At 34.7% G+C, this 27,909-nt stretch overlaps 1 protein-coding gene and 1 non-coding gene across 3 annotated transcripts in view; both read left to right on the top strand.

The window, feature by feature from the left end:
• UBR2 (ubiquitin protein ligase E3 component n-recognin 2) overlaps positions 1-27,909 on the top strand; it is a 145,914-nt gene that overhangs the window by 8,964 nt on the left and 109,041 nt on the right. For both annotated transcript variants that reach the window (XM_036769122.1, XM_036769123.1), the window contains exons 2-3: positions 4,672-4,931; positions 27,136-27,214. In XM_036769122.1, coding sequence (XP_036625017.1) covers positions 4,672-4,931; positions 27,136-27,214 — 339 coding nt within the window. The remainder of the gene's footprint in view (positions 1-4,671; positions 4,932-27,135; positions 27,215-27,909) is intronic.
• On the top strand, positions 27,381-27,487 carry LOC118858892. The gene has a single exon (XR_005011010.1). It is a non-coding gene; the product is annotated as a U6 spliceosomal RNA (small nuclear RNA).

Here is a 27,909-nt window from a genome sequence, read left to right as displayed (position 1 = left end):
ATGGCAAAGAACTGGAATTTGAGGGGATGCCCAGTAGCTGGGGAATAGCTGAACAAGTTGTGATGTATGATTGGAATGGAACACTGCTGTGCTGTAAGAAATGATGAGCTGGTTAATTTTACAAAATATGGAAAGACTTGTAGGAAATAATGAAAAGTGAAATGAGCAGAACCGAGAGAAATGTCGTATACGGTTAAGAGCAACATTGTTAAAAGAACAGTTATGAACAATCAAGTTGTTTTGAATACTACAAATACTTAGATCAAGTGCAGAGGACCTATGAAGGAAGATGCTATCCGCCTCCAGAGAAAGAACTGATAAAGAGAAGCACGCATAGTATGGTTTTGCATATATTTATAAATATGTCAAATGATAGGCTTCTTTAGTGAGTTGTAGAGAGGGAGGGAGGGAGACAGTTTGGAACTTAAAGTATAACAAAAAAAAATATTTTTTTAAAAGTGGGAGCATATTGTACTATAAGAAAGGATGAGCAGAATGCCCTCAGAAAAACCTGGAAAGACTTACAATGAGTTGATGTGTACAAGTAACAGCAATATTATAAGATGATCAGCTGTGAATGACTTAGGTATTCTCAGCAATACAGTGATCCAAGACAACTCTGAAAGACTTAGAATGAAAAATGCTATCTATCCCCAGAGAAAGAACTGATACAATCTGTATACAGATTGAAGTATGCTTTATTCGCTTTCTTTATTTTTCTTGAGGTTTTTTTGTTTTGGTTTGGTCTGTGTTTTCTTTCACAACATGACCATTATAGAAATGTTTTGCATAACTATACATGTATGACCTATTTCGAATTGCTTGCCTTCTCAGTGAGTGGGGTTGGGGAGGCAGGGAGAGAATTTGGAACTCAAATTTTCAAAAACAACTGTTAAAAATTGTTTTTACATGTAACTGGGGGAAAACGAAATACTAAACACATTTTTAAAAAAATTAAAAATGGGAATACATCTTTATTGGAAACAAGAGACTTTAACCAGCCACTTTTAAAAACCTTAGTATTATAGTGAAATGTTACATAATAAGACTGGATATTGAGAAGGGTTACTCTATGTAAGTTTGTAACCTTGATTTGTATTATGTAATTTGTATTGCATCAACTGAAACATTTACTTAACCTGAATTGTTATTTGGTTTAGAATTTGTTTCAATGATCAAAAACTAAGTTTGACAGCACTAGTTGATAGTACCAGTAAGCTACATTAGTACTTTTAGATAACCTCATCACTTATCTCCCTGATATTAAAATAACTGAAAAAGGGGCTTCTTTTTACAAGATTTGAGACCATAAAATGAAGGAAAAACAAGTCATTCATTTCTGTTTTTCATACAGATCATGTAATTGTGTTGCTCCAAAGAAGAAATCAAGAGATTTGACAGCTTATTAGGATTGCATAGAGATTATTTTTTCAATCTTAATCCTTGATGATATTTATTCTTTTCTATGCATGTTATGTTTTGCCAATGGTGTGTTGAAAACATCTGATTGTTTTCTTTTTTGGAAGAACTTTTGCTCTACTTTTATTTGCTGTGAAACCTGAAATTTGTTCTTGAACAAATTAGTTCTAGTTTGCTAGTTCTAGTAAAAATAATTACCTAATAGAGTACATATTTTGTTTGTTTGTTGGGTGGTGACTGTTCACGTGACCTGACACTATTGGCTACTCTCTTTATTTGTTCCTATTTTCATCTCTGAACTTAAGGTATAGATTTTTTTTTTTTACTTAGGCCTTGTTCCCCAAAGGATAGACTGGATCCTTGAGATCTCTAGAGAAACACTATAGGTTGAAAGGATATCTCTTGTACAAAACAAACACAACAAAATTAGTGGTGTTTGGGAAAGATTTTCATTTAGGAGATAAAAGCATTAACTCAACCTGTCTTCATGGTTAAGTCCCTTGAGTTAACTTGCATTCCATTTTTATGATATGTTAACGAGAGGCAGTCCATCAACCTGGATCTAAGTCCTACTTCTACAATATACTGGCTGCATAATTTTCAAGTTACTTGACATCTCAGTGTCTCAGCAATTTTATAATTAAAGAAATTTGTTATTTTAAAATTAAAAAACATTCATTTTTTTCTCCGTTCTACCTCTTTCCACATCAGTTAAAAAAACAAAAAAACCAAACAATAAAAAAAAAATGCCAAACTCTTGTAACATATGCATAGGTGAGTAAAACAAATTCTCACATTGGTCATGTCCAAAAATGTATATTTCATGCTGCATCTGAAGTCCATCACCTCATTGTCAGAAGGTGTGTAGCATGCTTCATCATCAGTCTTCTGGGGTTATGATTAGCCATTTTATTGGTAACAAACCCAAACAACTTTCTAGGAATACAAGTTGTAGAACAGTTATAGAACAGTTACTTGCTCGAGCTCTTACTTACCCTGATGATATGGGTCCTGATCCATCAAAAAAAAAAAAACCAAAACCAAACTCCTTAAGAATTCTTAAATTCCATTGGGTCCTATTTGTTTGAGGGGGGAATGATGAGGGTACAGTCTCTGGGAACCCCCTTGAACTCTCCTTGAATCTTCCCACTTGATCTGGCCTTGGCCTGAGGCTATAACCTTACATTATCATTAGGCCCAAATCTCTACCTAACCTTGCCCTTTATTGTCCAGCTACTTGCTTGATACTATCAATATCCATGCCTTCAGCTACTTCCCAGCCTTAAATCCGTTCTCTTGGTTCCTGGAGTCCGACCTCATCCAGGTCCCATCAAGCCTCCTCCTTAGACTCCTCCTCAAGACCCTCCTTAAAACCCTCCTCTAGTCACCCCAGACCACCCCTCGATCCCTCCCACACTCTTTGTGTACATAATCTCCATCTTGCTTCCATGAAGGGGCTCAGATTCAATCTAGCACAGTTTAGATTAAATCTGGCCCACTTGTGAAAACAGGCATCACAAAGGGTGGGATTCCTTAAGACAACCCAATATGGTGAAGCCTTAATAAACTTTGTCTTTTTCCCTCGAGAAAAAAAAAGAATTCTTAAATTCTTAGAGTTCTTGAGTTTCACTTAAAATGTGAAATTGACTAGGAAGAAAAAATTTTTTTTTAAGATCTTTGGAATTGAAAACTTTTTTTTTTTTGGAGGGGGAGAGGCAGGGCAATTGGGGTTAAGTGACTTGCCCAAGGTCACAGAGCTAGTAATTGTGTCAAGTGTCCGAGGCTGGATTTGAACTCGGGTCCTCCTGACTCCAGGGCTGGTGCTCTATTCACTGTGCCACCTAGCTACCCCTGGAATTGAGAACTTTCACTTAGAAATATTCCTAGTGCCTATAATTTCTTGTTTGATTTTGATTATATAGCTCAGAATTAGGAACCATTAACTAATTTTGACTCTTATTTCAGTGAGAAATCTTCAATGTTTGCAGGTGATAAAATATTTTGTAGGAATTTATCCTCAGTTGTACAAATTTTTGGAGAATTGGAAGAAGAAATACGGCTCTGTAGTCTGTATGTAATATTAGCATTGACCTTGGACAGAGCACGTTAATAGTATCATAATAGAGTGTAGGGAAATGGCACATGGGAGTGATATCAAGCTATTAACAGTTTAGTTTTTAAAACTAGATATTCTACTTTTTATACGTTTAGAGATAGTCTCAAGTTAGGGCAGCTAGGAGGCGCTGGAGTCAGGAGGACCCGAGTTCAAATTTGACCTCAGACACCCCAATTACCTGCCTTCCCCTCTCAAAAAAAAAAAAAAGTAAATACTGCTATGTTTGTGCCAGGTGAACATTACTGTGGCGTCATGTAACCAATAGTTTTGATAGCAAACTAACTCATTCTGAAATGTTTCAGAATTGTTTTCTGTGCATAAATACTAGCTAGTTATGAATTGTTGGTTGTGTTAGCTCAATTTTAGCACCAGAGAGCAGATTAGCAGCCTATTGTCACATCTGAAATGCCAGCATTGATTTGGTTTCCATCCAAGATACAACATGGAGGTGGGAGAAAGTCAAGTTCCTTGAATGTTGGGGATGAATGATAGAATTGGAGAGATGGAGCATACAAAATAGGACTGAGGAAAAATAATAGAATAAATTACCTTTAGAGTAATGTGTTACAAATTTAAAGAATACTTTCCTCAAAATGGTCCTGTGGGTTGGGTAGTTCAGGTATTATTATTCTCATTACGCAGATGAGGAAATTGATGCTCAGAGCAGTGAAGGGACTGGGCTAGAATCACAAGCTGAGTCTTCTCATTCCATCTCCAGTGTCACTTTTCCAGCAAATAGAAGGACATGAAAAATTGAAAGGAGGAAATAGTGACTTTAAGAACTGACTTTCCTTTGCAATTTTAGTAAGCTTATTTTCACTTCATTAAAAATAAAACTGTTCTATAGTAGAATTAGCATTTAACAGTGGTTTTGTGGAGGATTTATAAAGAAGACAAAGACTGGAATTACCCAGAATAAATGGGATTTTATTCTGTTATCACTGAGGGAATGTCTACTCTGATCATAAAATCATGGATCCATCAAAGCAAAGCAGAATTTTAAATGAAAATTTGAAATTTATCTTAAAAAGGGCCAATCAGCAGCACTTAATTTATACAAAAAATAATTCATTAGTTTCTTTTTCTTTTTTTTTAACTGGTAAGGTATTCTGACTTGACTTTTTTTTTTTTTAAAGAAATGGCTACAAACAAGTGACCTGACTAGAGAAGTATACCAGCATCTAGCCCACTATGTACCCAAAATATATTGTAGGGGTCCCAACCCTGCTCCACAGAGAGAAGATATGCTCGCACAACATGTTTTGTTGGGACCCATGGAATGGTATCTTTGTGGTGAAGATCCTGCATTTGGATTTCCAAAACTTGAACAAGCAAACAAACCTTCCCATCTTTGTGGCCGTGTTTTTAAAGTAGGAGAGCCTACATACTCTTGCAGGTAATACATCTTCCTCCTAAAGTATTAATATATTTTTGCTTGAAAACTTTAATATATTTATTTCTATTTACCCATATCTTATTTTAAGAAAATAATTGGAACGTTCCTGTAACGAGCACTTATTAAGTGCCCATCATGTGCATGTTGGGACTACAGAGACACAAGAACAAATTCTCTGCCCTTATGGAATATATGTTCTTTTTTTTTTTCTTTTTTTTTTTTGGTGGGGGCTGGATACAACATTTACACATGATCAAGTACAAGAAAATTTGAGGAGGGAATGAGCAGCAGTAATGGAAGGCAGCAAGAATGGCTTCCCGGAGGAGGCAGTAGCACCTGAGCCTGAGCTATTAGGGAAACTCAGGATTCAAAAAGGCAGTGGTTAAAAGGGAATGCATTCTTGTCCCGTGGGTCAGCTTGTGCAAAGGCATGGAGGTGGGAGAAGGAATGTCTTGTTTATAGAACAGCAAGTAAGTCAGTTTGATTATAACGTAGAGTGCATGAAGGAGAATTGTAATATCAGCCTGGAACAGTAGTCTGCAGCCCATATGTAAAGGGTTAAAATGCCTAGAAGCAATTTTTGCCTACTGTAAGAAAAAATACATTAAACAAATATGAAATGTTCACTTTTGAAGTGATGAGATTTGCATCATAATAATAGCTGTTTCTTTGAGTGTTTGATACTCCTACCTGTTAGAACAGAATGAAAAGCTTTGTTTAAAATGGGTTACTCTGTTTCTGTTTTGTTCCCTGGCCTGCTGGCCTATTTATTACTATTCTTCAGTTAATCCATGACTGCTGCCATTAAACTGTTCTTTGGAGTTTAGAAGTAGAAAACCATTTCTTTTGCTTTATCTGATTCAACCTTGCATAGTGGCTGCTCAAGTTTTTTGCTGTTGCCCACTGTCTTTTTAAAAATAACTTTTCATTATAAACTTACTAACAATCTCAATAATTATGAACAAATAAAATATGGAATACAATCCAGACTAAAACCTTACACTGAAAACTATTTATATTTTGATAAAACTATAAACTTAAACAAAATACTAACAGTAACAATATATTTCTCTTTTATCTCTTCTATTTGCCTTAAAAATTTTTTATATTTGTGTAGTCCTCATTGTGTCTGTTCCAGTCTACTTTTTTTCACTTTGGATTATTTCATGTATCACAATGTTTCTGTGTGTTCTTTGCATTTGTCATTTTTATTGTGTAATAATATCAGATAACATTAATGTGCAGCAATTTATTCAGTTACTCCCAACTAGTGGGCCATGTGGATTTTGATATTTTTTTTTTTCCCTTTAGGCAGCTCTAAATATTTTTATATGCATCCTTAGGATATCCCAAAAGATAGGATCATTGAGGATTATTTTGTGACTCTCACCATATGTTGCCAGATTTTTCTCTAAAAAGATTGTACCAATTTATACAACTCACCAACTAAGTAATAGTATAATTGTTTCTCCATAACTCTACCAGCATTAAATTTATCATCCTAAGTTATTTTAATTGATATGATGTAGTACTTTAGAGTTTGGGGGTTTTTGCTTTGTATCTCCCTTTGCAATAGAAAGTGTGAACAATCTTTCAAGTGATTTTTAATAGCTTGTGTTTACTACTGTGAACACTTTAACCATTTATACATTGGGGAATCGGTTTGACTGTTGTAAATTATTAGAAACATTTTATGCAAAGATTTTCCTCCCCAATCTGTTCTTTTTATTTTGAATCCGAGGCTTTTGTCATGTTTAAAGTACTACTTTAAGTTTATCAGATCCACCTCTTTTGTCTCTTGTAATTTCTTCTGTTTGTTCCTCTAAAATTGAAAAATTTAATATTCTTTTTTCTTATTTATGGTTTGGCTTTTTATATTTCACTACTGATTCAATTGGAATTTATCATAGTATATGTTATGAAGTATGAATCTGAAGTTGTTTTTTGATAAACTGCTATGCAGTTTTCTCAGCAATTTTATTGAATCCTTATTCAATGATTCTTTTCCCCAATGTTTTGTAATTTTATGTTTATTAAGCACTGACTTCTACACATGTTTGGTTCCTTTTCTGTTTTTTATTATGTTCCATTGATATATTTTCCTATTATTTATCCATGATTTTGTCATTTTGACTACTACTGTTTTATAATGTATTTTGAAATAATAGCAGGGTAAAACACCCTATATAAATGTTTTACTCCAGAATTCCTTCTGATATTCTGGTCTGTTTTTCTTCTATAAAAATAAGTTTTATTGATGTCTTATGTTTTTACACCACAGTCTGTTTCCTAACGTACCCTCTCCCTCACCTTCAACCATCTTTGTAACAAAGGAAAAACTGACATAGTGTCCATAACTGACAGTATATGTAATATCCTGCACCTCTTTCCTGAGAGGATTAAGGTATTTCTGTTCTTTGAGATGAGGTTAGTCATCCCAACTATTCAGAGTTTGGCTTCTTTTTAGCCTTTGTTTATATTATAATTATCATAGGATCATAAATTTAGATCTATAAGGTACTTTAGAGGTCATCTAGTTCAACGCCCTCATTTTGTAAATTGAACCCAGAAAAGTCAACTGACTTGCCCCAAAGTGACAAACATATTAAGTAGCAGGGCTAGGACTTGAACCAAGGTCTTCTGTCTCCAAATCTTTCCACTGAAACACAGTTCCCCTTGTATGTTGTTCTGTTTCTATATTGGTTCATAAAGTCTTCCTATGCTTTTTTGCATTCCTCATATTCGTTGTTTCTTATAGCATAATCATTTTCCTTAATATTAATATACCACTATTTGTTCACTTATCCCCAGTTGATAGGCGCATACTTTTTTTTCCTGTCATAAAAATTGCTGCAATAAAAAATTGCTTCTGGTATATGTGGCAGGCTTTCTGTTTTGCAGCTTCTTAGGATGTATAGCCAGTAGTGGGATTGCTAGGTCAAAGAGAACGAACAGTTAAGTTTAGTGGCTTTTCTTGTATGATTCTGAATTGTTTTCCAGAATGATTAAACTGAAACATAGCTCTAGTGGCAGGGGAGATTGCTCTTAATATTTTTTTTTCCTACAATTTCCCTTGATATTCTTGCCTGTTTGTTTTTTCATAAAAATTTTAATGTCTTTTCTGATTCTAGACAGCTGCTCGTTGGTATCTTGATTGATTGAATCACGAAGTTAGTTTGGGAAGTATTAATGTTTTAGCATATTGGCTCAACCTAGCCATGGGCAGAAGGATATCCCTTCATTATTAATTTCTTACTTTATATCTTGCCAAGATCATTCAGAATTTGTGTTTATTTAGGCCTTGTGTCTTGTTAATTCAGTGACCAAATATTCAATTATTTGGTTATTATTGTAAGTAACATTTCTCCTTGTATTATCTTTTTCTGATTTTTGTTAGTGATATGTAAAAAATGTAGATAGTTTTTGTGGATTTATCTCAGACTTTGTTGAATTGCTGACATTATTCATTATTAATTAACTTGTTTAGCTCCTTATGTAATGAGAAAGTCCATGTAATCTGGAAATAGGGATTTTTTTACCTTTTCATTGCCCCAATCCCTTCATTACTTTTTCATAACTTTTTTTGCTATAGCTAAAATTTTAAAATTGTTAAATAGATGTGTTAAAAGCTTTTCACCTGTTGTTGGTGTGAATGCCTCTAATGTTTCACCTTTCAATTAAAATTCAACAAATATTTTTTAATCATCTAATTCCAAGGACAAAAATTAAATAGTCCCCATCCTTAAGGAGCTTAACCTTCTGTTTAGAGACAATGAAGCATGAGCATAGATAATGACAGGATAAGGAAAGTTAATGAGGAAGAGAACTGTAACAGCTTGGGAGTGTCTAGGAAGGCTTCATAGAGGAAGCTTCATATTTGAACATTGAAGACATAGTTTCCAAAAGATGGAAAAGAGGAGGGAGTGCATTCTAGTCATAATAAATGATTTAATGAATGGTAATTTGGCAAAGAAGCATTGAATTTTCAATATGACTAGTAGGATACTTTGGCTGGAGCATTAAGTTCTTTTTTTCATATTATTTTTTTTTATTAATTAATTTGTTTTAGTTTACAACACTTAGTTCCACAAATTTTTGAGTTACAAATTTTCTTCCCCTTCCTCTTCTTCCCCCACACCTCCAAGATGACATGTAATCTAACATGGGTTCTACAATAAACTTATTTTCCCAATAATCAAGTTATAAAGAAGAATTATAACCAATGAAATGAACCATGGGAAAGATGTAACAAAACCAAGAATAAAAGAAAAAAGAAAAAGAGAGAGCAAATAGTTTGCTTCAATCTGCATTCAGATTCTGTAATTCTTTCTCTGGATGTGGATAGCCTTTTCCATCATGAGTCTTTTGGAGCTGTCTTAGTACCTTGCATTGTTGAGAAGAGCCGAGTTATCAAAGTTAGTCATCACAGAAGCAATGTGTTTTTGGTTGTGTACAATGTTCTCCTGGTTCTGGAGCATAAAGTTCTTTAAGGGTATTAGTATGAAACCAACCATTCCATGAATGCTAGCTCTTGGTTTCAATTATATATATTTTTAATTTAATTAGAAAAATATAGTCTTTTTCTATATTTTTGTGTTTTGCAAAAAAACACAAATGAAGGATATATTTTATCAAAAGCCTGTTCTATTACATCTATCATTGTAATCATATAATTAGAACTTTTATCATATTCATTATTTTTCTTGTGTTGAACCATTCATACATTTCTGGTACATACTATCTTGGTTGTACTAAATTTTTTTTATGCGTGACTGGATTCTTCTTACTAACATTTAGTTCAATATTTTTGTACCTTTATCATTAATGATACTAGTCTGTAATTTTTTTGTAGCTTATTTGTGTTAAGTTTGAAGGTTAAAACCATAATTAGCAACACAGAAAGAACTAGAACACCTGTTGACATTATGTTTAGGGATTATTTGTTCTTTGAAGGTTGGAGAAATTCACGTGTCAAGTCTTGGTCCTGATACTATTTTTTTTTCAGGTAGTTCTTTAAAGGCCTGATTTCTTCTTCTGAAATCATTCTCTTTAGGTTATCTATTTGCTGTTTTTTTCAGTGTGGTATTTTGTATCTTTAAGATAAACCATTTTTAAGTTAAAATTTTTATTAACATAAATTTCTGATAAGTGCTTTAATTGCTTTCACTCTTGTTTCAAATTTTGAGCATTTTGTAATCCTTTTATAAAATAGACTTTTCTAGCTATACATTAAATTCATTGAACTTTTTAAAAAGCCAGCTTTTTGTTTTATCAATTAATTTTTTGTTTGCCATTTTATTAATTTATATTCTGATGTTGATAATCTCTCTTTTTCATCTTTCCTTTGGGGGTATTATCTTGTTCATGTTCTAATTTTCTATAATGCAGACTCAACCTCCATTTGTTTTCTCTTTCTCTTACTATAGTCATTCAGCTCTTTCAATTTACTATGCTACTCATAGTACTCAAATTGCATTCCATAAAAACTTTTTTAGGTTAAAGTTAACAAGTTCTGCTATATACAGGATACTATGCTTAGCATTAGGGAGATACAAAAATGAAAAAAAATAGCAGTCCCTCTCCTGAAAGAATTCATAGTCTATTGGAGGGGTGGAATATCTTTGGTGTATTGTATATTTCCAGGCTTTTCTCATATGCACTCTCAGATGTAGCCAAACTGGACTTTTCTCTTCTCCCCAGCACATTTAGTGTTCTCCATGCCTTTCCTTGCAGTGTTCTGTATATCTGGCCTTTTGATATGTAGTATTTGTTGTTTTGATTAAAGTAACCTTTTGACATTTTTATAATTAGTTTCTTTAATACAGGCATAGTCTAATAAATCACTTTTGAATGTCCTTGTGGATTTGTATATCATTTCTGTTTAATTCTATGCTTGTTGAATTATGGTCCATAAATGTAGTATTTTAAAGTTCTGCCCTCTTAAATTTGCCTAGGATTTTTTCATGACTAGGAATAGAATCAGTTTTTGTGAATGTTCCATGTATACTTTCTACTTTAACTTCAGATTATTCAATGATTTGTTCAAGTCTATAATGTTATACATCATTTCTAATACATGTTCTTGATAGAAGGGTAGTAGAATATGCTGCAGTAGTTTTCAATTTATTTCTTGTAAAAATGTGAACAAATGTAACTGCTGTATTTTTAACGCATATGTATTCAAAATGATAGACTCATTTTCTTTATGAAATTTTATTTTTGATTGATGCTTTTTGTTTTTATCATATTAATTTCTAAATATATCCATTCTCCCTTACCCTATGAAACTACCCATTATAACAAAGATTAAAAAAGAAAGAAAATAAAGCAATTCATCAAACCAACACATCAGACAAATACGACAGTATATGCAGTATTCCACACTCATTGTCTTCCATCTCTACAGTGAAGGAGGGAGGTGTATTTTCTCAACTCTTAACTAGTGCCAAGCTTGGTCATTATAATTTTAAAATACTTAGTTTCTTTTTTGGTGTTGTTATTGTGCATATTGTTTTCCTGGTTCTCCTTTATTCTGCTTAAGTTCATACAAGTCTTCCCATCTTTTTCTGAATTCTTCATGTTCATTTCTTAAGGTACAGTAATATTCCATTTTATTCACGTATGATAATTTGTTTGGCCATTCCCCAGTCAATGGGAACCTACTTTGTTTCTACTTCTTTACTAATCCTCCACATCAAGTGTGCTATGAATATTTTGATATACTTGGGACTTTTATTTCTTTGACCTCTCTTAACAGTGGGGTCCCTGAGTTAATAAGTGTGTGCATTTCATTCAGTTGGTTAGAAAAAACAAACCATAATTCCAAATTACTTTCCAGAATGGTTGAACCACTTCATTGCTTCAGCAAGTGTATTAGTGTGCATGTTCTCCCATAGATCTCCAATATTGACTATTTCCATCTTTTATCATTTTTGCCAATTTTATGCTCATTTTCAGTGGTGCCTTTAAGCATGATATGCTTTCCTTACTTATCTCTCAGTGCTTTCTGTTTTGAATTCAACATCATCAGCTATCATCAATGCAACTCTAGATTTGTTGTTTTTTTTTTCACCTAGACATAGCATAATACATTTTTTTGTGGCACTTTCAATTTGAAATCTTCATAGGAGTTAGTTAATAAGATTTAGAGATAGTATAGGCCTTTGAAATTATCTAGTCAGCCTCTCTCTTAGGAAACTATCTCTTTTGGAAACTGAATGCTTTCTGTGGAGATATATTATTGAATTCTATTTTAAAATACATTCTATAATACTTTTATTGGGGAAGTTATATCCAGCTGGTAAATTTTATATAGTCTATCTTTGTTGCTATTCATTTTATCAGAAGGAAATAGCAACTTTCTTATTTTACTTTGCTGTTTCTAAATCAAAATTAAAGAGTCAGTGTAGTATATAATGAATAGAGAAATGGCCTTGGAGTCAGAAAGACCTGAATCAAATCTTATTTCTGACACATACTAGCTGTATGACCTTGGCCAAGTCCCTTAATCTCTCATTGCCCTAGGCTACATTTCAAGACCACAGGTTGCAGATGACATTGTTGGCCCAGGGAGTTTCTTCACCAGGACTGCTCCCTGCTGATGAAGTCATGGGTCCAGATCAAAAAAATTTACATTTAGCAAAAGAATACTAAACACAAGTCCTATATTTTAAGCTATTAACTCTGTAAATATCTTGTTAATAGACCTTAAAGATAGATGATACCTTAGGGGTCATCTAATCTAACCCTTTCCTTTTGGAGATGATTAAACTCATCTGCAAAAGAAGTAGCTGGAATCTCAAAGAGGTGAAATTACTTGCTCAATGTCAAAGCAGTGGTAAGTAGCAGAGCTGGGATTCCAACCTAGATCTTTTCCAAATCAAGTGCTCTTTTTACTACACCATATTCCCATTGTCCCTCTCTCTAAAACTCAGCCCCATCCCATTTGTCAAGCATAGGACCTTAACCCTGAAACTGTCTCTGCACCCACCCTACCACCACCAAAGATTCTTTTGAAATTTGTTTTTCTTCTCTATGAGTTCTTTAAAGTCAGTGATTTTTAAATGTTTATCTTTTTTTTAAAACATGCAGAATTTGCTGGAAAACTCATTCTTTGAGGGCCATGTTTTAAAATTTTTATTTCTGGCATGTTCTGCCTACTTTATTCTTGCTTTTTATAGAAAAATCATGTGAGATCTTTTTATGATAAGTAATCTCTTTCTTCCTTCTGACAGCTTGAAAGATTTTTTTCTTTGTCATTGTAGTTTTGAAGTTTGACGGTGATGTGCCTGGGTGAGTTGAATTTTGAGTTTCTCCTTGGGTTCTGTGAATTCTTTCTATTTTCAGAATGTCTCTTGTTTAAAGAATTCTGGGAAATTTGGGGGGATGATTTCTTGAAATAGAATGATCAGATTTTTTCCCTTTGTTATTTTATGTGACCACCAATAATTCTGAGGCTTCCTTTTTTTATTCTATTCTTTAAGATCTTCACTTGCATCAGACCTTCCTCATCTTTCTAGTTAAATTATTTCGAGGGCTTGTTTTTCTATTTTAGCAGCATTTTATGCCATTCTGTCTTCTACTGTATTACTTCTGCTTTTGTTTGCCTTCATTGATAGCTGTCAAAATCTCTGTATTATTCTCCCTTGTACTGAGTTATATCATCATTACTTACTACCAGATCTTTTAGCAACATCCATTATTTTATTTCTCCTCATGAATTTGTTGCTGATTTCAATCCTTCTTTGTCTTTTATCTGCTTAATTGTATACTTCAGGATTTCTTGCATTATTTCTAATGCTGCTACTCTTTTAATATTAACAGTTGAACTTTTTGCTTCCATTGACATATATAGACATTAAATTATGAATAAGGGCATAATAAAGGAAAATAGGAAAAAGGAGCATGCAAGCTGAAACAGACAAAAATATGAATGATTATACATGTATCTGTAACTTCCATTACTTGTTAATCATTAACTTCATCTTTAAAAGATGTACATATTGACTTTGATATCATGATATACATATTGTTACTATTTTCCAGATCCTTTATGACCTTTACTCCGCATATAGCAATAATTTGTTGCTGTTATTGTGATCTTTTGTTACATGGTGGTAATCACAGTATATATTTCTCTTTTGGTTCTGCTTTCTTCATTCTTGATCTTACATCTGATTTTATTTTAGTACAGTTCCTTCTGGTTCTTTTCCTGATAGTTATTTTACTCCATAATGACTTTTTATTTTTTCTAAGTTCTCTGTTGTGTTTTTTGTGGGTTTATTTTTTGAGTGAGATTGTCTAGAAACTTTTTTCAACATTTCTGTTGTATTTTAGGAGGATCCTGAGGAACCAGGTTCCTGTGAAATCTCCCACTCCTTCATCTTCTTTAAAGTTGCTATTGTCTCTTCTTCCACAAACATTCAGCCAAGTAGACTTGTATTGCAGTGGTGGTGGATAGACTATGTTCTAGGATGTTGCTGCTGGTGATTCTGTGCAGAAAACTGTAGAGGTTCCCCATTTCATAATTTGGAATATTGACTCTGCCCACAAGATGCATCTATTTATCGAAGAAATTAACCTTAATTGTTCTCTGATTCAGTTGCTGTGCATATGTATTAAGTTGCTGGTCTATTTTCTTTCAAAATTTATTTTAGTTTAATTTTTCAGTTAACCTGGCTAATCTATTGTTAACACAAGCAATTTGGACCTTTATTGGGAGCTTTTCTCAAGTCTTCCGCAAGTACAGTATAGACCCCTATTTAAAACTGGAGGGTACTTTAGAATAACCCCTCATTTTACAGATGGGAAAACTCAGGTCCAAAAGGTTAAATGACATTATAAGATACCATAGGAAGAAAAAGCAGAACTGGGATTTAAATCAGATCTAGAACTTTTTCCATTAAACCACAATATGTCTGGAATATGCAGAGATTTTGCTGTTGCTGGGGCTAGCCAGTAGGGGAGAGCCTCCTGTACTTTCTTGCCATTAAATAATCATGTACATTTCATAAAATGATATGAAAGTGAGAGAGCTTCAAGAAAACCAGGGGCATATGTGTTTATAGGACTAGGAAATAAGAGGAAGCTGGTGGATCGTAGAATATTAGAGCCAGAGAGGACCTTAGAGATCATTTGGTCCAAGTTTCTTCATTTGTAGTTGAGGGAACAGCCTCAGAGAAATGAATTATCTGTGGTTATACAATTAGTGACAAAGTCAAAATCAGAACCCAGTTTTCCCAACCACTAGTCCAGTGCTCTTTCCATTCGCTACCTCATGTGTTCAGCATGCATAATAGTATATTGTTAAGTGGGAGCCAGAGGGAGTCAGAATAAAGAATCTCAGAGTTAGAAGAGACTTCAGAGGCAGTAATATAATCCATCTTGCCCCTAAAAAAGAATCTGTTCCACTACCTACTGGACAAATGGTCATCCAACTTTTGCTTATATATCTCTAATGAGGGGGAACCCATTTTTCACCCAAGATAGCTTGTTCAACTTTTGGATAGCTCTAATTATTAGGAAATTTTTCCTGTAAATCAAGGTGGGAGCCACATTTGACAACCCTTCAGAAACTTGAACATAGCTGTCATATCTCTCCTTTCCCCAAATCTCCTCTTTTCCAGGCTAAATATTCATGTTTTATTTGGTAAATTCTCATATTTCATGACCTCAAGACCCTTTATCATCCTGGTCACCCTCCTTTGGGAGCTTTCCAGCTTATCAGTGTCCTTAAAATGTGGCTTTCAAAACTAAACATAATACTCCAAATATGATCTGACCAGGGCAGAGTACAGCAGGACTTTAGCCTGCCTGTTCCTGGATGCTCTGCCTTTCCTGATGTAGCCCAAGATTCCATGAGCTTTTTTGACTGTCATAACACATTTGACTCCTTGAACTTATGGTGCAGTAAAACCCCAAAATCCTTTTTGTGTGAACTACCATATGTGGCCACACTTTTCTAATTGTGAACTTGTGAAGTGAATCTTGAACTCAAGTGTGAGACTACATTTATAGTCATTAAATTTAATTTTATAAGATTTTATCCACATTTTAGCCTCTAGAAGTACTGATGGGTTCCTCATCTAATGTTAATCTCTTCTAGCTTTGTGTCATCTACAGATTTCAATATACCTTTAACTAAGCCAGTGGTGTCAAATTGAAATAGAAATAGGTAGCACTAATACATAGATAAGGATCTCTGTGGGCCACGTACAGATTTAGTTTTAAGATGTAATGCTCACTTTGTTTTATTGCATTTTTATTTATTTTGTGGGAGTGTTGCAGGCCCATGGGATACGTGTTTGACATTTTTGATCCAAGTCATTGATCAAAATGTTAAATAAGATAAGACCAGGCACAGGTTCCTGGAACATTCCACTGAAGACCTCCTTCTAAGTTGATAAACCAGTAATGACTACTCTTTGAGTTCAGCCATCCAACTAGTTCTTAATCCATTTAACTATATACTGTCATCTAGCCTGTAATGTTCCATAGTGTAAGTCATTTACCAGCAACAGGGTCTTAAAGGCTTTGGGTGTTAAAACAACTCATTTACATAGTGTTTTAAAGTTTTTGGAATCATTTTGTCTAACAATCCTGCAAGGTAGGTAGTGCAAATATTTTCCTCATCTTACCAGTTAAGAAAAAGAGGTTGTTGGAGATTGAGTGACTTTTCCATGAGCCAATAAATACCCAAGGTGAGATTTGAGCCCAAGTTGCTTGATACCAGGTCCATTACTGTTTCTACTTTGTCATATTGCTTATATGTGTGTATAAAAGCCTCTTTTCAGCCTTAGACTGGTTTCCTAAAATTGATATTTTGGGACTTTTATCAATCTGGTAATAGTTCTCAAATGCATTGACAATAGGTTCGTTTGTTTTTTAAAGTATGATTTCCCATAGTTTAAATGGTTATGAACCAGTGGATCATGTGGCCTAGGTATGAGGTAGATTCTAGTTTGAGAATTTAGGGCAGCAGATATTTCTTGTGGAGGTAGGTGTTCTGAAGAGATCTGTCTTCTGGGGAAAGGCAGACTTTGGTAGAGGTGGCGAAATGAGTTGTAAGGAACTGAGGAGGTTATCTAGCATAATCAGTATTTCATCAGAAATGCTACATTTCTGACTAGTTATCATTCAGCCTCTATATGAAGACCTCCAGTAAGTGGGAACTCATTATTTTGTCTGAGCAGTCCATTCTAATTTTAGGATCATAGATTTAGAGCTGGAAGGGACATTAGAGCCTATGTGGTTTCAAACCCCTTATTTTACAGATGAAACTAAGGCCCAGAAAGGTTGAGGGACTTGCCTAATCACATAAATAGTAAGTAATAGAGCTGGGATTTTTAACTCAGGTCTTGTGTCTCTAAATTCAGCATACTTTTTCAAGCAGAACAAGTATCACCCCTTTTCCACCTGAGAGACCTTCATATTTTTGAAAGCAGCTATCGTCTTCTCCCTTAGGCTTCACCCTTCCAGGTTAAACATCTCTAGTACCTTTAATCAGTCATCGTATTTCACAGTTTTGAATCTCTTCACTAAACTGGTCACTCTACTCTGAATCTACTCCAATTTGTTAACTTCCTTCCAAAATGTAGGCCCTAGAACTGAGTAGAGTTCTCATTGAGCACACAAGTTGTTTGTTATTTAGTGCTTCTGCTTTTCTTATCAAGTCACTATTCCACTCTCCAGAAACTTTTCCAGAATTTTCCAGCTGTATCCCGGTTCTCCTCAGATTACTTAGTAGATTGTGAGTTCCTTGAGGGAATGTACTTTTTTTTTTTTTTGCTTTTTTCTTTATCTCTAATACTTAGCATGCTGACTGACACATAATAGACACTTAATAAAAATTTTTTTCACTTTACTTGTAGAGTTCCTTAATTCTCTTATTTATCTCAGCAATCTTCAATCCTCACAACTACTTCTAAGGATCATCTCTTCTGTTCTTCACTCAGGTTACAGGAAGAAGTAACATACTTACTCCTTGCTAAATGCCAGTGTCTTTGAACCCCTTCATTTCTCTTCCATGACTTTGCTTTAGCAAATATCCCCCCTCTCTTTCATGCATCTTCCATTTCCCCCTTTCTATTGACTTCTGTCTTCCAAATGTGCTCAGGTCTTCACAATAATTAGAAAAAAATCCTTTTTTGATCCTATCTTTTCATTCAGCTATTATTTTTCTCCTTTTATTGCCAAAATTCTTGAAAAAGTAGGAGTCGATACTCAATGTCTGTACTTGTGTACTTTCTCTCCTTACCCCTCACCAGTCTGAGTTCTGTTTCCCTCTACTGTGTTGAAACTTTTTTCAGAAGTCACCTATATTTCTGTCCTCATTCTTCTTGACCTCTTTGCAGCATTTGGTGCTGTGGACCACCCATTACATTCTCATCATTCTTTCTTTCTTTGGCTTCAGAGATACTGCACTTCCTGTTTGTTTCTCTACTTCTCTAAGTCTTCTTTCCCTGTATCCTTTCCTAGCTCTTCATCTTTTAAATCCTTTGAATTCGATAAGGTGACCTTCAGTGTTCTACCCTTAACTCTCTTCTCTCTTATATTCTTTCTTGAAGCAATCACATTTGCCCTCATGACTTTACCTATCACCTCTATATAAATTATTCCCAAATCCCAATCTCTAGCCCTGACCTTTCTTTTCAGCTTTTCCTATTTCTAATCATATGTGGATCTACCTGAATGTATTACTGTCTCCTCAAACTAAAAATGCCCCAAACTTTCTCCCTAAATCTTCTCCTTTTTGACATCATTATTTACCTGGTATTTCATATTTCAAACCTTGTTTTTACCTTTGACTCTTTTCCCTTCCTTCCCTTTCTTAACTATTCATGTTTTAAGTCCTGCTGATTTTATCTTTTCAATATGTCTCACATCCTGTACTTCATCTCTATTTATATAGCCACCACATGTGTAGATGCCCATCTTTACTACTCTAATGGATTTTTGCAGTACCTTCATATTCTTCCATCTAGTTTGTCATACTGCTGCCAGGCTAATCTTCTTTATTCATAGATCTTTTACCCAGAAAGATCTTTTTACTCAAATCTTTTGCTCAGAAACATTTAGAGACTCCCTGTTATCTACCGAGTAAAGTTCAAACGCCTTACCTGGCACTGAAGGTCGCACTTTTTGTCTACACCCAACTTTTTGAGCCTTATCTCTTATAGTTCACTACTACATATTTTACATTTCAGTCAGTATGGACTGCTCTGTTCCTGAACGTGCCTTGAACTTTCCAATCATTGTAACTTGTGTCAATGGCTCTGTGACAGTGCTCTAGAACTTTATGCAATCAGCACACTGTCCTCTACAAACAGGCATATCTGAAGGACTTCTTCATCTATAGGGAATGCTCTTCCATTTGGACTCTGCGGTGAACATATTCAATGACAGTGGCAAGCACCTTCAGGGAATATCTCACCCTGTTTTATGCCTTATTTAATAATCAGAGGATCATCAGAGTAAGTTACATATTGTAACTGTTGCATATCTATATGGCTGTTGCATATCATTCAAGCAATTCTATATGATTTTATTATAGGCATGGGAGATATTTTGTTGAAGGAGAGGCTGACTTTCTGCTTTTTGCCCTACTAAATTAAATGCTTTTTGGGGTCATTAAGTACACTAGAAAAATTTGTTTTGTTTACTGTCAGTTTTATAACTATAAAGATGTGATCTTTTGTAGAATAGTATTTGCAAAATCCTTCTTGTTCCCTTTTTATACCACCATCAAAGACGGGGTGTGTGTGTGTGTGTGTGTGTGTGTGAGAGAGAGAGACTGTATTATTCTCATAAATGTTTTATAGACTATAAAGGTGGTTTTTGGTGATTTTGTTGGTACTGATTCTTTCTTGGTCATTTTTTGGGTAGGGTTAATAAGGTTTCATTTGTTCTGTAACATCAGTGTTCTCTCTTTTTGTAATCTATCTTGAGAATTAATCATTCAGTGCCCTCAAAATTGTCTCTTGACAGCATATATCTCCTCTGTGCATACTTGGTCTGGCCCAAATTCTTTTTCCTTTTTGTTTTCTTCCATGCCATTTCTACTTTTTTGTAGCTAATCTGGGACTTTGAGTCCAAATATGGTAGCTTCACTTGATGATGAAGAGTTTGTTATAAAAATCTTTACAGATCTTTCTCTTTTTTTGTGTCCGTCATCCTTCCAGTTTCATTCTTAAATGCCTGTAGGATGACTTATGGATCTCTCACCAAGCTTTCTTTAAATTTATTTTCTTCTCCATTGCTTCTTATTGTTTTATGAGGTAATAAATCATTATCTTCTACTATCCTTCTCTGTAAGATTTCTAAAATGGATTTATATTTTAAACTGCTGTTGTAGTTAGTTGACATATCTCTCAGCTTGGCAAGAAGATCAAATATTTGTTGGCTGAGGTGATTTCTAAGCCCTTTTGGTAGCCTCACCATGGCAACTAATTTCTATCAGCTAAAATTTAGGAAAAAGTTATTATCTATATCAGTATCCCTTTCCTTTATTATGCATTTGGTGAGACCTAATAAAGGCTTAGTGATTAGAATGTAATTAAATTATTCTCTTTTCACTTATCTTGGGTTTCTGAACTATTTTTATAATCTAGTGTGTTCTCATTGGTAGAGAAAACAAAAGGAAGAATAAGAGTTAAGCATTTCTGCCTTCTCTCCATGTTATGTTATCATTTGGTTCTTGCCTTTCCTTGATCTTTATCTTGCCCCCATATAACTTAAAAGTTTTTGTCAGAATTATCATTTATCACAAATATTACATCAGTCTGACTTTTAGTCTTACTGACTTTATTCCCTTTTTTTTTTTTTGGAGGGGGGAAGGCAGGGCAATTGGGGTTAAGTGACTTGCCCAAGGTCACACAGCTATTACGTGTGTCAAGTGTCTGAGGCCACATTTGAACTCAGGTCCTCCTGACTCCAGGGCCAGTTCTCTACTCACTGCATCACCTAGCTGCCCCCTTACTAACTTTATTCTTACCCAGCCATGTTGCATTTTTGTATTCATCCTCAGTTACTTGTCTTTGTTTACTTGTATTTAAAAATTTTTAGTTAGTTGAAGGACTCGATATATACTTGCTCTTTAGTTAGCTTCCCCTTTTCTTCCTTATTTTCTTCCTCAGAGTCATCTATGTTTGTGATATTAGAAGGTAATTTTGGAGGGGCTCCTATTCTTCATGATCTTTTTTCCTCCAACACTCATGGTATATACTACCTGTCCATTCCCTACATTGTATGCTATGTACCTTTCCAAAGTGCATGGTAGGTGTCAAACCTGTTGTTTTCTTTTTGTTGTTTGTTTCATCCTTTTAAAAATTTGTTTTTTACTTTAAAAACTTAACAAAAAAGAGTATTTCCATACATAGCAAAACATAAAAAGAGTATTCTCTGCAGAACTGTGAATATCCATTCTAACTGCTTGCTTTATTAAAAAAAAAAGGTACATAATAAATTCCATTATTTTTAAAAACTATCCCAGTTGTTTTTGCTTCTTTCTGAACTTTCTTTTCTGTGCATTTAAAAAAATGTTTCATTGGTCCTTTTTTGGGGGGGGGGCATCTCTGTTGCCAACCCTCTTGACATCCTCTCAACTCCTCTCCCAATTAAAAGAGAGAAAGAAAGCAAAATAAATAAAACTCTTGTAGCAAATAGACATTACATTCATGTCATAGTTTGTTCAGTCATTCTTTAATTGTCTAAGAGGTGATCTGAGCTATTAAATTCTAGTTTTTTCCTTTATCTTTTTCCCATTCACTCTCAGAATCAACAAGTTTTGTTTTGTTCATAGCTGTTCCCTCCTTTGTGTCCTTCCTTCTTTTTAATCCCTTCATCCTCCATATTCCCATTTCCTTCCTTGTTGAATTTGATATATTTCTGTACCAAGTTCTTCATGTGTATGTTCAATTCCTGTTCATTTCAGGTAAGCTTGAGGTTCCACTCCCCCCCACCCCACTTCTTCCTCCGTGTCTGTATAACCTTACACACACTATGATAGAGTAAATTCCACCCCCTTCTTCCTCCTTTCTACATTACTAGTATAGTCATATTCCTTTTACTCTCCCTTGTTTTGGCCTTCTTCAAAGCCTCAGAGCAGTACTAATTCATCCTCATGACCTCTATTTTTCTTTATTGACTTCCTCAATGCCCTTTGAAGACATTAAGTTTCTGAAGGGACTATTGTTTCTTGTCCCCTATCAGAATGTTAACACTATATCATAATGCTGCTTTTTCCAGTTCAAATAAATTTGTCTTTCTAGGTTTCTCTGGATTCTTGTGTTAAGAATTCAGAGCTCCTATTCAGCTCTAATCTTTCCATCAGAAGTGTTTGAAAGTTCTCTGTTCCATTAAAAGTCTGTTTTGCCCCCCTTTTAGGTTTATACCCAGCTTTGCAGAATAAGTTATTCTTGGTTATATAAGCTTGTTTCTTTTGCCTTTTGGAATATGATATTACAAGACTTCCTCTTGCATAGAGAAGTTGCTACGTCTTGTGTGATCTTGAATGTGGTTCCTTGGCACTTAAACTACTTCCTTCTTTCTGAATGCTTGCAGTATTTTTTTCTTTTGACATACAAGCTCTGGATTTTGTCTATGGTTTCTGTCAGAGGTAATCAATGGATTCTTTCTGCCTTTACCTTCTGGTTCTAATAGATCTAGGCCGTTTTTATTTGTGATTTCTTGAAATATTGTGTCCGAGCTTTTTCTTCCCCCACCAGAGTTTTCAGGGAGTCTTATAATTCTTAAATTATCTCTCCTTGATCGATTTTCTAGGTTAGTTGTCTTTGATATTAGCCATCTTACATTTTCTTCAATTTTTTTTCAGTGTTTTGATTTTATTCTAATATTTCCTGTCTCATGGAGTCACTGATTTGTGTGGTCCATTTTAGTTTTCAGGGAGGCCATTTCTTGGGTCAGGTTTACTACTTTAAATCTTTAAAGCTATTTATCATCCTTCCAATTATTTTCTCAAGTACCTTCTTTTCATTTGTTAGCCCTTGCTTAATTTCTTCTAGTTATTCATATAGTTAGTCCTTGTAGAAAGTCAGTTTTTTTCCTGTGTCTCTGCAGTTATTAATTACTCCCTCCTACTTTGCAAGATCTTTTGATTTGTAATAATTTTTCATATTGTTTGTTGTTTTCTTTGTTTTACTCATCTTTCCAGCTTTTGATTCCTAAATTGGGGCCTTGCGCTAGGGCCAGGCTCTGCCCCCAATTTGCTTTGGGGTGGAGTGGTCTTGTACTGGGTTGCATGGGTTCCTACACTTTCACTTTCTGGCGTTGGCCCCCCTGGAACTTTGAAGTTTAGACCACAAGATCTTCAGGGCCTTTCTCTGGTATCTCAGGATACAGTGCTAGGGACCTCAGAGCCCCTGAGCTTGGGGTACCCTTCTGTGATACCTCTTGCTCTGGTGGGCCTCCTTCCCAGCTCCCTTCTTCAGTTTCTGGCTTGACTTCTTGTACAGGCCTGGAGTGAGAGAAATAATTGTGTTTCTCATTGGATTTCTTCATCATTATATGTTACTGTGTAAACTTTAGAGTTTTGTTGGAATAAGTATATGGAAGCTGTACCATCAGCTTTGCATTGAGGAAATCATCTTGGCTGAAAGTCTAAACCTGTTGTTTGTTTGTCAGGCAGTCAAAGGTCCTAAAGTCACTTCTTTCAAAGACTCCATTCATTTCTGATAAAGCTAACATTCCCGTCTCATTGGTTTCAGTCAGATCCAAAATAATCTTCTGCCTTCTGAATGGTGAAATTAGTAGCAAAGTATGTCAAGGATTTCTCAGCTCTGTGTAGTTGAAGTTCCCCATCATTACTATATCTTGACTCTTTGCCAGCTTTTTGGTCTATACTTATTGCACATTTTCTCCTTCTGGCGTTTTATCACCAGTTTCTTGTTTCTCTTTCTACAATCTAGTTCTCCTACCTGACTAATCCTTCTCCATCTTCTTTGCAAGATCACTATTTATGACCTATGTGTGAACATTTCCCTGATCTCTGTCATGGTCTTCTTTTTCTCTCCATCATTAATCTTATCCACACTTGTTAGTTCAGCTGTCATCTCTGTGTGGATGATTTGTATATCCACATACCCAGCTCTTTTCTCTCTTTAGTTCTAGACCTACATTACCAGTTGCTTACTGGACATCTTCACTTCAACAACTCATAAGCATCTCAAACTCAGTATGTCTGAAACAGAATTCATTATCTTTCTTCCTAAACCCACCCTTTTTTCTCTTTCTCTATCTGTTAAAAAGCTTCCCCAGTCACCCTTTTTTGCAGCCTGGAGGGGTTATTCACCTGGCTCATCACTATCACCTACCATCTGGGGTCATTTGCCAAATTTTGTTTATTTTGCCTATGTGACTCTATACTTCTCATACCATAGCCACTTTAATTCAGGTCCCCTTCATTACTCTCCTAAACTTTGTATTGCAATAGCTTCTTAATTGATCTCTCTATATCCAGCCTCTCCCTTCTAGTCAATCTAAATACAGCTCCCAGATGAACATTCATAAAATCCAGTTCTAACTATGTCACTCCCCTACTTAAAAAGCTCCCTAATGTCTTTAAGATAAAGTACAAACTTCTCTGTTTAGCACTTAAAGCTCTTCACATCCATCTACAACCTATCTTTCCATGCTGATTTCACATTACTTTACAGTTATTGTTACTTCTCTTCCTTGATTATCAGTGTGATTTTTAGGATTGCTGAAGTGAACTGTGCAAGGAAGGGCTTAAAAAAATTTTTTTTTCTTCTTTTTTCTTTTTATTCTTGATGGAATAGGTGTCCTTTTGGCCTCGTAGGTTGCAATATGTGAGGTTGTGAGTGCCCCACAGGTTGTTTTGGTTGAAATCTGTGACATCAGTTTTTTATTCATGTTTTGTTTTGTCTGCTTGATTTATATAAAGGGAAGAGGTAACAACCAAAAGACTTGTAATTTGTGGATTAGTTTATTTCATTGTTACTAATGAAAAAACTTGTGTTTTTGACTCAAAAAATTATTCTTAATTATAATATTGATTTAATTATTCCTTGGGTTTATTTTTAAAGAAGTAAGAATAGTAGTCACAGAACAGGAGGACAGTTAGAAGTGCCATTTAGTTTTCACAGTTGATGTGTGATTTAGAGCTATAATTTAATATAAGTTGAATGGGTTAGCAGGGAAGAAGAGGTGAAACTCAGAGTTCTCTTTGTATGGTTAAATTGGTAACCTTATCCTCCAAGGATATTTATTACCAGGCAAAGATAGCATTGTATGAAGCACTCTTCATAGTGGAGAATTTTGCTGAGGGTTTTGTTTTGGAAATTTTAAAGCCAAAACACTTAATCTCCTCAGTTCCAGTAGCTCATCCCTAGCAGCAAGGAGAAAGGTGGGTTTTTTGCCTTTTTTTTCTTAATCACTTAAAACACCTATTTGGAGGAATTACTTTTTTCCTTTTAAGACTGAGTGGAACAGAATTGTTGCTTTCTATTTTTTGCTCTCGTGAAATTTTCAATTGCTTCTATCCTTGCCGCAGATTTTCTTTTAGGTTTGTCCTACTTCTGTACCTACTCTACCTCATCTACCAGCATGCAGTTGTAAAATCTGAATTTGAGGCTATCATGGCCTTTAAATATTTTTAAATTTATTCCATCTCTAGTGTGTACTGTGCAAAAATTGGGAAAATGGGGGGACTGACCAACTTCTCCATGTTGTTTAGTGCTTCCAACCAGTCTCATTTTTCAAGTGTTGTAATGCTGTGTAATCGTTTTCACATTGGACCAGGTTAGACCACCAGCATTAGTGATATAATGCTATTTTGGCAAGTAATTGCCCATTTCTAGATGTGAAGAAGGATTAAAGCCCTAAAGAAAGGGTTTTTAACTTTTTTTTAGCATGATGGCTTGTCTCTTGAAGCCTATGGACTCCTCAAAATATTGTTTTTAAATTTGTAAAAATAAATGTGCAGGATAAAGATGTAATTTTCTGCCTGTCCAAATTCAAGGACCTAATGAAATCCATTAATTGAAGCCATCTTTTTCTTCCCTATCACATATTTTAGTAGGAAAGGGTCATTTTTCCCCAAGTCTCTCATCATTTTTATTTAAGAAACCAGTTTGCCTCTGTCAGTGAGAATCAGAACATGAAAAGAACTTCTCCCTTGTTGCTTCTTCTACCTTTAGAGGGATGAAATTATCACTAACAAAAGCCATTAGGCTTTTTGTGAACTCTAGGTTAAAAACTCCTGTCTTAAAGATTTACATAGAATCCTTTAATATAAAGCTTTGGTTGGCAACTGAACTAAGCTTAACTATTTTTTGAAGTAGATTTTTAATGAATCTTGTTTTTTCACCTATATTTCCTGCTGAATTTCTTCTGTAAAAGAAGGAAAAGTTCAGCAAAACTACTCAATATATTGATAAAGTCTGACATTATATGCAGTGCCCTACACCTGTTGACTTCCACTTCTACAAAGGAGTGAAAAAGGTGTCTTTTATCTCTTAATGTCCAGGCTTGGTAATTTTAATTTTACAATATTCAATTTCAGTGGTTTTTTTCTTCCTACTTGCATTGTTAGATGTTGTTTTCCTGCTTATCCTTACTTTACTTTGCATATAAATCTTTCTGTATTTTTCTGTATTCATCATGTCCGTTGTTTCTTACAGCATAGTAATTTTCCATTATGTCTATGTACCACAGTTTTGTTTAGTTATTCCCTGATCTTTGAGCATCTACTTTGTTTTTAGTTCTATGATTCCACAAAAAGTGCTGCTGTAAATATTTTGGTGGATATGGGGCTTTTCTATTTGTCATTGACCTGTGTGGCTGGTGTGCTTTACTAATGCCAGCCAATCAGCAGGTTTTGCTCCCTGATTTTTCATTTTGGAGGAATATTTCTTCAGGGAAATCTTGCAATCCAAAGTCTGTGCTGAAAAAAATGGTCATCAAAACAAAATGAATCTAGTTTCAACTTCAAATGCAAGTCTTAGCAATTGTGTTGACACAAGGATAAATTGAGTAAGCTTTTCACATTATTTGAAATTGACTTAGGGATGACTTCACTCATAGGTTTTGGGGGAGAATTCCCTCAGGTATAGTTTAGAAACCTCTTGGTATCCTGACTGTTGTAGGCTATGTTCTCATTTGAAAATATTACATTATGAAATACATCATTCTGTAAATTGTCCTGATTTTCTCTTCTTTAATTTTACAGAGACTGTGCTGTTGATCCAACTTGTGTTTTATGCATGGAGTGCTTTTTGGGAAGTATTCACAGAGAGCATCGATATAGGGTTAGTAATGTCTATAATAGAGTATATTGATATTCTACTGTATTTTTTCCCCTGTGGTAAGATTAAAAGATTTAAAATAACACTTAAGTTAACAGCAAAATATTAGGTAAGCTTCTTAAAAGGACATGATAACTACTAGTGAGAAATGAGTTTAAAAAAATGTTGAGTGCTTGCTTTGGCATTACATAGGCTAAAATTGGAACGATACAGAGAAGATTAGCATGGCCCCTGCGCAAGGATGACACGCAAATTTGTGAAGCGTTCCATATTTTGGGGGGAGCAGCTAGGTGGTGCAGTGAGTGGAGTACCGGCCCCGGAGTCTGGAGGACCTGAGTTCAAATTTGGCCTCAGACAATTGACACACTTAGTAGCTGTGTGACCTTCAGCAAGTCACTTAACCCCAATTGCCCTGCCTTCCCCCCTCCAAAAAAAAAAACCAAACTAAAACAAAAACAAAAAATGTTGAGGAAGAGATGGTCCAAAAATTAAAACCTAATCAAAGACAGGCATCAAAAAGGATTGTTAACCACATTTTTCAATTTATCTGTTTTGCTATTTGTTTTATTTGCATTTTTATGTGCATTATTTTTAATCATTGCTGTAACTTCATTGGGTGGATTATTAGTAAATTAGAGGAAAGAGTACTGTGGTTGGGAGTGTGAGGTAAAGAAAAGGATAGAAGGAAAGAAGTAACC

Source organism: Trichosurus vulpecula, chromosome 7, assembly GCF_011100635.1.
Source record: "Trichosurus vulpecula isolate mTriVul1 chromosome 7, mTriVul1.pri, whole genome shotgun sequence".
Classification (NCBI taxonomy): Eukaryota; Metazoa; Chordata; class Mammalia; order Diprotodontia; family Phalangeridae; genus Trichosurus; species Trichosurus vulpecula.
This window is presented reverse-complemented; position numbering and strand designations above follow the sequence as displayed.